We start from the raw sequence: 12,517 nt of genomic DNA, 5'->3' as shown, positions 1-12,517 counted from the left end.
AAAAGGTTAATATTCAGAACATTAAAAACTCATCGAAACCTCAACATTTCACTATTAGGTACTAACTAAAGATTGTTAAAATTACCATTTTTCCATTACCGTTCATTTTCTATGCCTTCATCTATTTTTCTCAATACCTTATAATAAATGTCATTACCTTCACAGCCAGTTTTAATTAATCTTTCCTCTCCGCTCAGATATTCTATTGATTTTTCATAAACGTATAGAATTCTTTACTTAGTCAAGTGCCTACAAATTAGAAAATTATTCTAATTTTAACCTATATTTTGACCTAATATGGTCTGGTAATTAAACTCGAAGAGGCTAATACAATTTTTTTTTTTGTAGCCGTATCAGCATGAAATTCATTTACAATTTTATTGAATCAACAATTACCATTCACGAGATAATAATTATATCTTAAACGGAATAGGTAAATAAAAATATCGATAAGTGTACGATTATCGTTTGTCAATTAATAAAACGTAAGTGTATTGCGTTTTTTGTATAAAAAATCAATCGTCGAGCAATAAAAAAATATGATCAAACCGTAAAACAAATGACCTAAACTGTCCATATCGAGCTCTATATACATTTACGGCATAAACATCACAATAACAACATAAAACCTATACTTATGCAATGTTCTACTGCCACACCGTCGTACCGCCGACCTGATAAAGCTGAAAAGGCAAGTTAAGCCTATAAAAACCATGCACTAAACACCGACTGACGATCAAAAGTGTAATAAATAAATAAACATCTCACGCAATAAACGGTTTTATTTAAATAGTCGTAAAGATTGTTATTGCTCACGTGCTCGATGTCGTTACGACTTGTGAGTATGAATGAAATGTGAGAGCGAGATGGAGCGACGGTAGGAAAGAGATGGATGTTAGCACGTGGTCGGCGTAACACCGCTCGGTGCAATTCTAGTTGGATTTTATTTATTAATAAAATTTTATTGTTATGTATGAAATTCTTATTGGTTTTTGATCATAAGTATTGACTAAGATCTAAAATTGTATGAATAAATGCTCATACACAAATTCATACGATAATAAGAAACAAAAATTATGTACATGTGAATTGTGGTAACAATTACTTAATTTTTTTATATAGTAAGATACTAATTATAATCATTACTAAAAACACTTATTTATATAAATACATTAAGGTAAGTTTCAATTATTTAAATTAATATATTTATAGCTTTATGGTGTGTATTTTATAAAATATTTATTTATTCGTTTTACTACTTTTAAAATTATCACTAACCAGTGATATAATACCAAAAAATAAATTTTATAAGTGAATATGAAAAGACAAAGCATAGAATAATCAAAACGCTTGGCGCTATACTGTTTAAAACCGTTCATTTTGACAGATAGAAGTGCCGGAATGGTTTGTGATTGGCGGTGAATGTTCTGCACCGAAATACTATTGGTTTAGAAGAGGAGTACGCGGAGGTGCGCGGGGCCCGGCGCCATTACGAACAATGGCCGGCTGAATGGTCGTTAGCGAAAAGCTTTTATCTCTTTCTAATATAAGACACGCAGGTAGGAATTAATGAGACGGCGATGTTTCCGGCGCGTCGCCCCTCGCGCTCGGTGCGTCCCGCTCGCACGCACGTGCCCCGGTTCGCCGTCTCACGTTCGGCGCGCGGCAGCGGTAACGCTCGCCACGACGGGAATTCAGAGTCGTAGAGCCTCATACGCGGGTCATAAACGATCCGCGGCCATAGTAGAGGTGCACGCGCGAGAATCGATCCGAATCGCCGGCGATAAACGCATCTCCCGCGAGGCGATCGTCGCGCGCCGCGTCGCCGCCGAGCGATGAGTTCCAAGTTCATCATCGATAGCATGCTCCCGAAGTACCACCAGCAGTTCCATCACCAGAACTTGTTCGCGGGTGCGGGAGCGTCGCCCATCGAGGCGTCGTTGTCATCGTCGCTGTCGTCGTCGCTGTCGACGTCGCTGTCGTCGTCGCTGTCCGGCGGGCTAGGCGCGGCAGCGCTGGGGGCTGGCTCGCCCGGGGCCGGGAGCCCGCAGCGCTCCTCTTCATCGTCGTCGGCGTCGCCGGGAGCGCCGGCGAGGATGTATCCATACGTGTCGCACCACCAGCAGTTCGGTGGCTCGGTGCCATTTCCTACTGGCGGGGGTCTGTCAGCGGATGACAAGAGTTGCCGATATCCGACTGCAGTGGGAGCGGATCCGATGGTGAACTACGCGCTGGGTCAGCACAACAGCGGGGCGGCGGTGTCGGCCGCGTCGGCTAGTATGGCAGCGGCGGCTCAGTTCTACCACCAGGCCGCGGCCTCAGCGGCCTCGGCGGCCTCCGCGGCCTCGGTGGACGCCATGGGCGCCGCTTGCGCTCAGCCCTCCGCCCAGCCCCTGCCCGACATACCGCGCTACCCATGGATGTCGATCACCGGTAAATGTTTCACTCCTTCACTGCATGACTTGACTTTTCAATAGATCTTGAGCTTAGTTCTGCAACGCATTGAAACGATACGTTTTAATTAATTTCATAATGATCTTGCTAAAATCAGCTTATTCAAAATACAGTACAGTTCATGTTTTGCTTTGTTTTCGTTTCGTTCCATCTTTTACTCTCTTTTTTGTAACTAAACGTAACTCTATTTGTTTACTTTCAAAGCTTATTCAATTTTTTTTCTTTAAATATTGTCATACAGTTATAGTTAGTCAACGCACATTCAAATATAGTTATTCAGAAGAATAAATAGGTACATTTAATTACACATTTTAATTGTTATCTAACCCATTCGTGACCATTCTTTATCACAAACTACAATAAAAAGTTAAATATATTTTCTATTTTTATTGCTATGCAATATAATAAAAACGGCAATTAAATGCAATTAAATTTTTAATGTCTAATGATTATTTTAATTAATATGCAACGAAGAAGTTTAAATAAACAGAGTTGCCATTATATTTATAATGAAGTCTCAAGAAGCAACAAAAAATCAATTCTAAATAACAATAATAAACTTATATAGGTAAATATTAACTTCATAACTAAATCAATTTAATTAAAATTCAATAAAGCATTTTATTTCAGCACAAAAATAATTTTCAAATTATAATTTTACACATTAGGTAGGTATTTTTAGCATTCGGGTAATGAACAAAAAATTCCGACGGAACGCAACTCATACCGAACTACATACCGAACGTATATAGGTACAATTAGGTATGCCGTAGAAAACCCATTCGACATTACGTATCTACTGTTTTTGAACACGATTAAATACATAAAAATATATCTAGTTATTTATATTTACTCTAATAATATTACGCTTCCGATTTAGTTTACCTGGCTAACCTAACCTAACAATCCTAACTCAAACATAATATCCTATGATAAAACTATCATAATACAATTATTATTTTCACTTCTTCCGTTCAATATATACATACATATAATAATATATACTTATATGATAAAATAATTTAGTAAACATTAATATTAATATCATTTTTTTAAAGACATTACCTGTACCTAATGTTAAAATAAGAAACGCCTTCAAATTTGGAACTCATATCTAGTATTGATAAGTACCTAATAGTAATTATGTTTATATAGGTAGGTATATACTATTTCACATATAAACTCAACTGAAGTACAAAAGCACATAATTACCTGCATGTTTACTCGTATCATTATAATAAAAGCTTAATGTGAATGTATTTCAGGTTAATTATTATACGATAATAAAAATTATTATATTTATACATTTATTTTTATGTAAATTGCTATATAATGAAAAATATATCATAGGTATCAATCCTATGTACCTACCTAATGAAATTCTAATAAAAATGAATTCTAATAAGAATTGTATAATAATATACATAGCTACATTATACATCTGTAGCCTATTTTATATAAGTATATAGATATAAAGGTGTATAACCCGATGTTATATATAAATAATATGTAGGTATATGTATATAAATATCTTTAACTTTTCGTACAAAAAAATACCTATTAGGAAACGACGCTAGAGTCTAGACTAAAAACAAAACAGAACTAACCTAGGTCATTAAATAGATTCTAGACCGTACGCCGTCAGAGAATATTTCGCTAAAGCATGTGAGGTCCACTTTGTACTCGAAAACGTCAAACCATTAAGTCTTAACAACAGCTACGTTTTGAATACAATAGTGCAATTATATTTATTCGCGTTTTTATGTCTCTACGTACTATTTCGACTCTACGTTTTATAACTTAACATCGTACCTAATGTCATTCGCGCTAATAACGTAAGATATGAGTATGAATATATTTAATTAAAATAATTATGAATGAATCTTTAACGTTTTAAATTACTTGTAAAAAAATTGCTTATTATTTTAGTATAAATTTAAAAAAATAATAATTTAATTGTTAACAAAATTTGAATTAAATTAATTTGAGCGATTTATGCGTTAATTTAATTAAGTTAAAAAAAAGTATAGGTAACATGTTGAGTTAATGTATGTTTATGTATATTGTTTTTTTTTTTTTTTTTTTTTTTTATAAAACACAAATCTAAATAATTTATTTTTAAACACAAAAGATAAAATAATTGATATAATTGTTACGTTGATTTAACTCGTATCAAAAATTAAATATAGGTAAGTACCTATTTTTATTTTAAACAGTAGTTTTGTTACACAAGAATGTCTATTTTAAAGAAATTTAAAATTATAATGAATCTTTTTAAATCTCTCATAATTAAATACGAAAAATAAAACATCAAATGAAAATTTATTTATTACTAAGAATTCTTGTAGGAAATAGACTAATGTACTGTTCGGTCGAATAACTTTGAAGTCGACTACGAGAAATGTGTGAATCATAAAGATTTTTACATGCGAAGCGTAGCGTCCTTCCTCGCAGATGACGCCCATCAATAACGTAGAAATGTAAAAGAGGTCATAATCAAAGCCGATATGCCAGAATAACTGCTTGTAGCTCACTAAAATGATACAAGATGGCCTATAATCGGCTTGTTTAAATGTGATCATTTACTTAATTTATCGGCAATGCTAGATTACAAGTATTGCCGAGCGACAGAGGCGTGTGGTGCTCTTCTTTCATACAATATATCTGTTGATATATTTTTCTCGCAACACGTGCTTCAAAAATTAAACTGGCTAACTTGTCACGAGTTGACGTTTATTCCCAATAATGCTATAGTCATCATCTATTCGACAATCACAATAATTACATTTTCTGACATTCTTGCGTCATAACATTGTGAGAAAATCATTTAACTTCTCAATTATTATTATCGCCACGTAGATATTGTTTAACTTTATAGATGGTGCTATTTAAAAATACTTACAGTTATGATTATTTATAAATATAATTATTATTAAAGTTCCGAAATTAGCTAGTTAAATTTAAAGTAAGTACAATATATATATAAAATATGTTTTGAATTTATGATAATTAAATTAATAATAACTAATTTGTAATTACTATTATCATAAATAATTCCCTGGCTTGAGGATTAAAAATAAAACTCTTCTTCTTTTTCTTTTTTAAATTTAATTAATTAAAAAACATAAAATGAAAAAAAAAACGAGTTAGTTACACATCCCGCTTGTATCTCGGCGTGATATATCGTTAGAGATGAGCCAGTCACATGTGTGCGCGCGGGTAGAGCGCATGCGCAACAAATATAGCCGACTTCACTGACCAATCAGAGGGCGCCGTTCAGTAGCTCACATGATAGCTAGCTCTTAATGCTATTGATTGCTATTTGTAGCACATTGTTAATTACCAGTTCCTTTGTTATTTCTGAAGACATCACTAAGATTCACAAAAAGTTACCTATGTAAAGTAAAAAATTAAATGCGTTTAAAATGAAGATAAATAATTAAATTTGCAAAAGTAAGAAATTTTTGAATATAAATGTTTTGAAACATCTTCTTTGTTATATTTGTAGTTTTGAAATATACATACATTCTTTAATAATAATACATTAAATATACCATAATACGATAATAAAAATTACCCTTAGTATTGTTCGGTTATTACATCTTAAATGTAATGTCAAAATTTACCATTAACCTTAAAATATTTTTATGCAAACTTTGAGTTGCTTAAGCATAGTTCTACTTATTGTTATAATACCTGCTTAAAGTTATTAAAATTTTAATAGTAATTAAGTATTAATGAATAGTGCAATACTAAAATATTTAAATAAATAATTGTAGGTATTAAATTACATTCTAAGAATTTAAGTGTTTTAAAATTTCTGACAAACTACAGATTTCGTTGTAAAAAAGTCTGAGCTAAATTATTTCATTTAATATGGTACATTCCGCATGCACTAGATAATGATTTCATTTAAGCATTTCTATTATATTTCAAGAAACCAAAGTAAAAACTAGAATTCCTCTATACGCAGACGTATAAGGTACACTTTTTGTATGTACTATAATTAAATATGTGATTAAAATTTTAAGCTAAATATGCATACGAAACAGTTACGAGTGAAATGATAACAAAGAATAAAATAACGACGTATAAAATTTCAATTAAATACGCCATTTTAGGGACAACTGATAAAGTACTCGCCTGATCAAATTTACGAGGTAACACATATGAAAAAGTACAGTGGAATCAAGAACTTCCTAGTTTTTGAATTGGCTAATTAAACGTATGATAATTGACTATTAAATTTAGTAAAAATATTTATTACACCGACCGAACTTTCTCGACTCTACAGTCTCTACAATTCAAAGAAATCGTGTCACTTCGAAAATGTTATATATTTTATTTGATACATTGCGATTTCGATACATCGGAGTAATCAAATTGTTCGAGTACTTTAAGCCATTAAAGATTATCCGATGAATGTATTTAATGTTTCCGATTGACGCGACAAGCTAAATTTAAGACCACTAAAGAACCGGAGTGCGGTTTTAAATCGTCGATAAGAATACACCTAAATTAGATTCTGGGTTGTTTGTACATAAATTATCATCGATATCAGTCTCTTAGTATTGTGCACTCGACGTTTATTATATGCACTAATTAACTATATATTTTACCTACATAGCTATCTATATAACTACACAAAAATGATAAATTTGTATACCTATTATATATATATATCCTGTAATATCGAATATTCTTTAATATATTTATTATTATTTTTAAAAGGTATAGGTAGCTACTACTACAAAGAAAACCTATCTACTTATAAGATTTTAGCAAACTTATGAAAAAAGAATGAGAATATTTTAAACACAAATCAAGTAATTACTACTAAACGCATAGTAATATTAATTTATATTATTTCATAAAAAACAAATATGAATTAAAATATTAGACAACCCTGAGTACATTACATACATAGGTACTCGTAAAAGAACAGTCTTAACTAAGCTTCTAAAACAGAATAATGTATAATTGATCTAAAACAATAAAAAAATATTCCTTATCATCTAATACAAACAAGTTAATTATAAAACCATAAAATTGCAATAGAAAAGCAAAACAAAGACATTTACCGATAAAACTGTTACACGGTAAGCTGTGATGATAAAAAAAAATAGGAATAATCTTCTTGTGTTCATATTGTTTATGTGAAATCATCCATATAGATATTGCATGTGTACTGCTTTTTTTTTTATTTATTGTGTTTCATCAGTGGAGTTTAACAGCCACAAAAAATATTTTGTTAATATCTGAAGTATTCTCCACTGAATAAACACCCATTATTAATACTCACACACAAACACACACACACACACACACACACACACATATATATAAAATAAAATAAAAATTATAAAATGAATAAAGTAAAAATTAAATATAAACTTTCCGTCTTTATATCCAAGTTTTTATTCGTAACGATAAAAACAGTTACCTCAAGCTATCCCTTTATCTCAAAGGAGTTGCAAAGTATTACTGAATTCAATAAAAACTTACATTCCATAATAATTGAACATGAAACCTTAGAAGTTCTTTGAATACTAGAATTTCGAAGAATACTCAAAATAATAACACTTTTATTTTATTTTTTGTAACAAATTAGGTAAACTTCTTTTATATTGATACAACTGGCATTTTAAAGATTTTTGTTGCGCTTTTAGTGTAATTATTTTAATTATTTTGGTATTGTTCGTATAATTCAGCACGATATTTTTTACAAATTTTTATTGCAGTTTATTTATTTTATCAGCAATTTATGATGTCGTAAAAACACTAAAAAATAATTCTTATAATTATTTTTTGTAATTAGTTTGTACTTTAATATTATTTTTAATAATTATTCGCATGTGTTATATGGGAATAAGAACATTCATTACGATTGATAATAGATTTTCCATTTCCAGATTGGATGAGCCCCTTCGACCGCGTGGTCTGCGGTGAGTTCAATGGTATTTATCGTTTCAATTTTTATTTTCTTTTTAGTTTTAAGTAATTATATTAATTAGATATTTAAGAGCGGCTGTACACGTGTGGACAATGTTTAGTTTTATTAGTGTAATTGTTTCAATTTACTGTCTACATTGTCACGCTCGTGTATGCGAGCTCTTTAGAACATGCCTTCCGTAACGTTTTGTTGCAATTATTCATTTGACATGGCTTCATTGAATTATTGCCATTGATTCTACTACGTTTTTATACATCAGCGCGGATATATTCGTTGTAAGCAATCAACTGATATTTGTTCTGAGAAATTAAAATAAAATCAATGATAACTCAATTGTGTCCGGTTAGATTGATTCAAAATAAGCTTATAAATCATGAGTCATTTTTATAGCCAAAATATTTTATTGGATTCACCATGTTTCTAAATTATCTTTAACACTGGGATCATCTCAATACCATTTCTTTGTGTTTGTTGTTTATTTCAAAGTGAATAGCTATTTTACGACCGTGACTAATAAACAGTGTTGACTTTGCAAAAAAGTGACGGAAAGGGTTAAAAGATTCGCAATGAATAGAAACTTTCTCCGGAGACAATAGATCAATGGCATAGCGGTATCGCACTGACCGAAGAAATTAAGGTACAAACTTTTGAGTAAAAAACTATGGACTTTTTTAGTGGTTCAGTACTTTTGAAACTGAGAAGTGACTAACATTTTTTTAACAACCTTTATACTATTATATATATATATAATCTTATATTTTTTTACAGTTTTTTTTTGTTGTTGTAAATATCAATTAAAGTAAATAAAAACTACAATTCAATCGGCGAAATCAAATTTTTAATCTTAGACCATTTAAGATTTAATTGTTAAGTAAATCATCTTTAGATGTTTCTCTGAATTTTTTTTTTAGCATAATGAATGTAATTTGAAAACTTATTCGTCTAAGCAGCGGAAGCGTTAAGCTTAAACCTTTAGGTATGATTTATTTACTTATTGACAAATTAATTTAACTGAAATTCATATAACGGTTAGAAAGCTTTGAACCCTAAATTGAGTAAATATGCCGTCCATAATTCTGTCCATCTTATAAAAAACGACCAACAAAAGATTCACGGCAATAGGGTTGTGCAATTTCTCTTTTTGTTAAAAATAGCAATCCTTTGTGCCCACGAGATGTTTACAAATAAGGTATACGTCAAAGGGTTTTAAATCACGGTGTCGAAAGCTTTTAAAACAAGCTTAGAACAGGGGCCATTGTTTTGTTGGCACGCTCACAAATTGCTTTATTACTCGACGCTCCGCGCCGTTCTGCGAAAGTCGATATCCCCAAAATCGCAGTCAAAACAAACGTACACTATCATACGACTGTATGATTAATCTCAAACACTAGGTAAACTACATATAAATACCTATCTTAATAAAACAGTCATATCTGACGTTGATGTAGCATCGCATAATACCGTTAAATGCACTTAAAATGTTTTATAATCGTATTATTACGGCAGGTGGCCAAAAAACGTATTAATTTTTTGGTGTTTATAAAAGTAGTTTTATAGCGCTATAACAATTAATAGCTAATCACTGTCAATCGTAATTCTACTGCTGTAAAACGATTGGCGCTAGTACTGTGAAAAAAAGTCGGTCCGCGAACAATAATGTTTGAGAATTGACCATAAACCGACGACCTTGCGGCTATAAAAATTTAACGAGAGGCAAGCCCGTAGAGTAGTATAGTATAAACATACGGCCAGATTTGTGAACGTGACTGTCATAGAAACAGCTGGTTCGACATCTGTGTAGCGCCTCAACGACAGTGACCAACTTTTCGACGTTTCGATCGTAAAAATTATAGAGTTAAAACAAGCAACAAAGCTTTATTCATTAGACGAACGCATAAAAAATTGTTTTATGTCATGTTTAAAATTATCTCTTACCTGCATTTATAACAATGTTATGATTCCAATATTCATAAAATGTTTATAACATATTTTTTGTTGAACTATAAAATCGTCGGACTGTGACGGATATTACCGAAAATTAATTTATAAATATCTACAAATATGATAAGAGGCATAAATGATTATTATCGATGTGGCTTTTCGCGAATACGTAAAAAGCCTGTCTTGTCTTAATTTTTATTTTTTTATTTTTTGTGTGAATGAGACTAGTCAGATAAACAGCGTCAGGCCGTGAAATTGTATGATATCTTATTTTCTAGAGCTCACGAACAAGCGAGAGCGCAACAAATTCTTAAAATTAAATGTCAATGTCAGATACGCGCCGTAGTATTCGCGTGCGCGTGGATACATACAGTATGCGCCAAGATTAACTACATATCAGAATAAAAATATTACGTAGAGTTTTAATTTTCCGGACATACTGGAAAAGTCAAGATATTAATTTTATAGAATGATTTTTTACTCAATGATTTTTTCATACAACCCTCCACTCCAAATCCACTTTTAGACGTCGCTGTTTTTTATTTTAATTGTTTGATTTTCTTCAAATAAAGTTTACACTATGGTAGAATTTAGAATTATAGTTAAATGAATTGATGAATGAAACATTTGCTTAAAACCAAATATATCTCGCTTGTTAATAATTTAAAAAATCGTAAATAGTGTAAGAATTTTTTCTTTCACGACTATTCTAAACGCGGTAGGTATGCATTGTACCTACATCGGATAACTTTCCAACACGCGCAGGCGGCACTATTCTATTCATACATTTGCCTACATTTGTCGTTCAAGGCTATTGTTGTTGCCATTACATGTATTACGCAATACTCTATTTTTAGTTTCGTTGAAAAATGCATACGGGTTGATGAACTCTGAGAATTTATATGTTACGCAGTGCATGAATTTCGCGCCGATGATACATATATGTATGAGTGTACATGCGACGTATTTTATATTTTAAATGTGCTAGTATAAAACTTTGTCAACATAAACGATTCCGCCTTTATTTAATGACTAGTTGCGTGTAGAATCTTTTACGATTTGAAGACATTTGACAGACGATATTCAGTTTTATGTTGAATGAATCCAGACGTTTTGAGTTGGGTTTCGAAATGATAGATAACATGCGAAGCGTTCAAGTACCGCAGTGTAAGACTACAAGTCGGTCGATAGATTTACGCATTGTGTACTTTTATACGCCTGTTACGTGAAGTTAAGTCTTAAATTGATTTATAGATAAATATTTGCCGTATCTGTTTGAATCAATACGTTAATGTACTCAACAAACTTGTTATTCAGCTTCACATCTACGAGCGATGTTCAACTTTCGATCGAGTTTCGGCACACTTGATTCCTAATCGTAAGTCTTACCTCCGATAATTCTAATACCAATAGAATATCTCAAGCTCAGCTCAAGTGCTCATAAATAGAAAGTAATGTTATATAGTATCAGCTCGCCATTTCCGCCGTGCAATTTACTCAGGCGATTGCTGTTTCGCAAGGGTCAAAAGGTCTCTATCAAATATGAGTTTTGGTCAGTAAATTTGAAATAGGTATTACCGGACCCGAACCTTTGCTGAATAATATGTACAATTTTATTAAATCCTTAACAGTTTTTTTTTCCCTTAGATATGTACGAGTCTATTTATCAATGTTTTACGTGTTTAATCTCATTTGTTTTCAATGTACCACAATTTAATTTACGCAATATGTTTTTTTCTAAATTATAAAATAATTTTATCACATGTCAACCTTAAAGGTTGATAAAACCTGCTGTTGTGTGAGAAATTTATGAGATTTCCGAAAACATGATACTGAATGATAAAGTGTCTGCATCAAATTACCTTGGACAAAAAAGATTTAAATCAAATAAGACGTATAATATGTAATTAACACATATTTTTTTATATAGCATCTAGCATTTAAATTTATTTATTTTATAAAACCATCTACACCAACAATATATATAATGATACAAAAAGTTAAAAATATTTATGCTTAGGTGTTAACTAACACATAATCCCACTTTCCGCCAACCCCCAGTAGAGCAGCGTAGTGGATTAAGCTCCTTCCGTTCTCCTACATGTCGAAAGAGACATGTGCCCAGCAGTGGGCTATTGGTATAGGGCGGACATAGCGGAATTGTTTTTT

At 31.6% G+C, this 12,517-nt stretch overlaps 1 protein-coding gene across 1 annotated transcript in view; it reads left to right on the top strand.

The window, feature by feature from the left end:
• Nucleotides 1-1,835: 1,835 nt before the first annotated feature.
• The window catches only part of LOC123657777 (homeobox protein abdominal-A homolog), a 41,879-nt gene continuing 31,197 nt past the window's right edge, over nucleotides 1,836-12,517 (top strand). The window contains exons 1-2 of the mRNA XM_045593291.1: nucleotides 1,836-2,433; nucleotides 8,367-8,399. Coding sequence (XP_045449247.1) covers nucleotides 1,836-2,433; nucleotides 8,367-8,399 — 631 coding nt within the window. The remainder of the gene's footprint in view (nucleotides 2,434-8,366; nucleotides 8,400-12,517) is intronic.

Source organism: Melitaea cinxia, chromosome 11 (assembly GCF_905220565.1).
Source record: "Melitaea cinxia chromosome 11, ilMelCinx1.1, whole genome shotgun sequence".
In the NCBI taxonomy this organism is placed as follows: domain Eukaryota; kingdom Metazoa; phylum Arthropoda; class Insecta; order Lepidoptera; family Nymphalidae; genus Melitaea; species Melitaea cinxia.
This window is presented reverse-complemented; position numbering and strand designations above follow the sequence as displayed.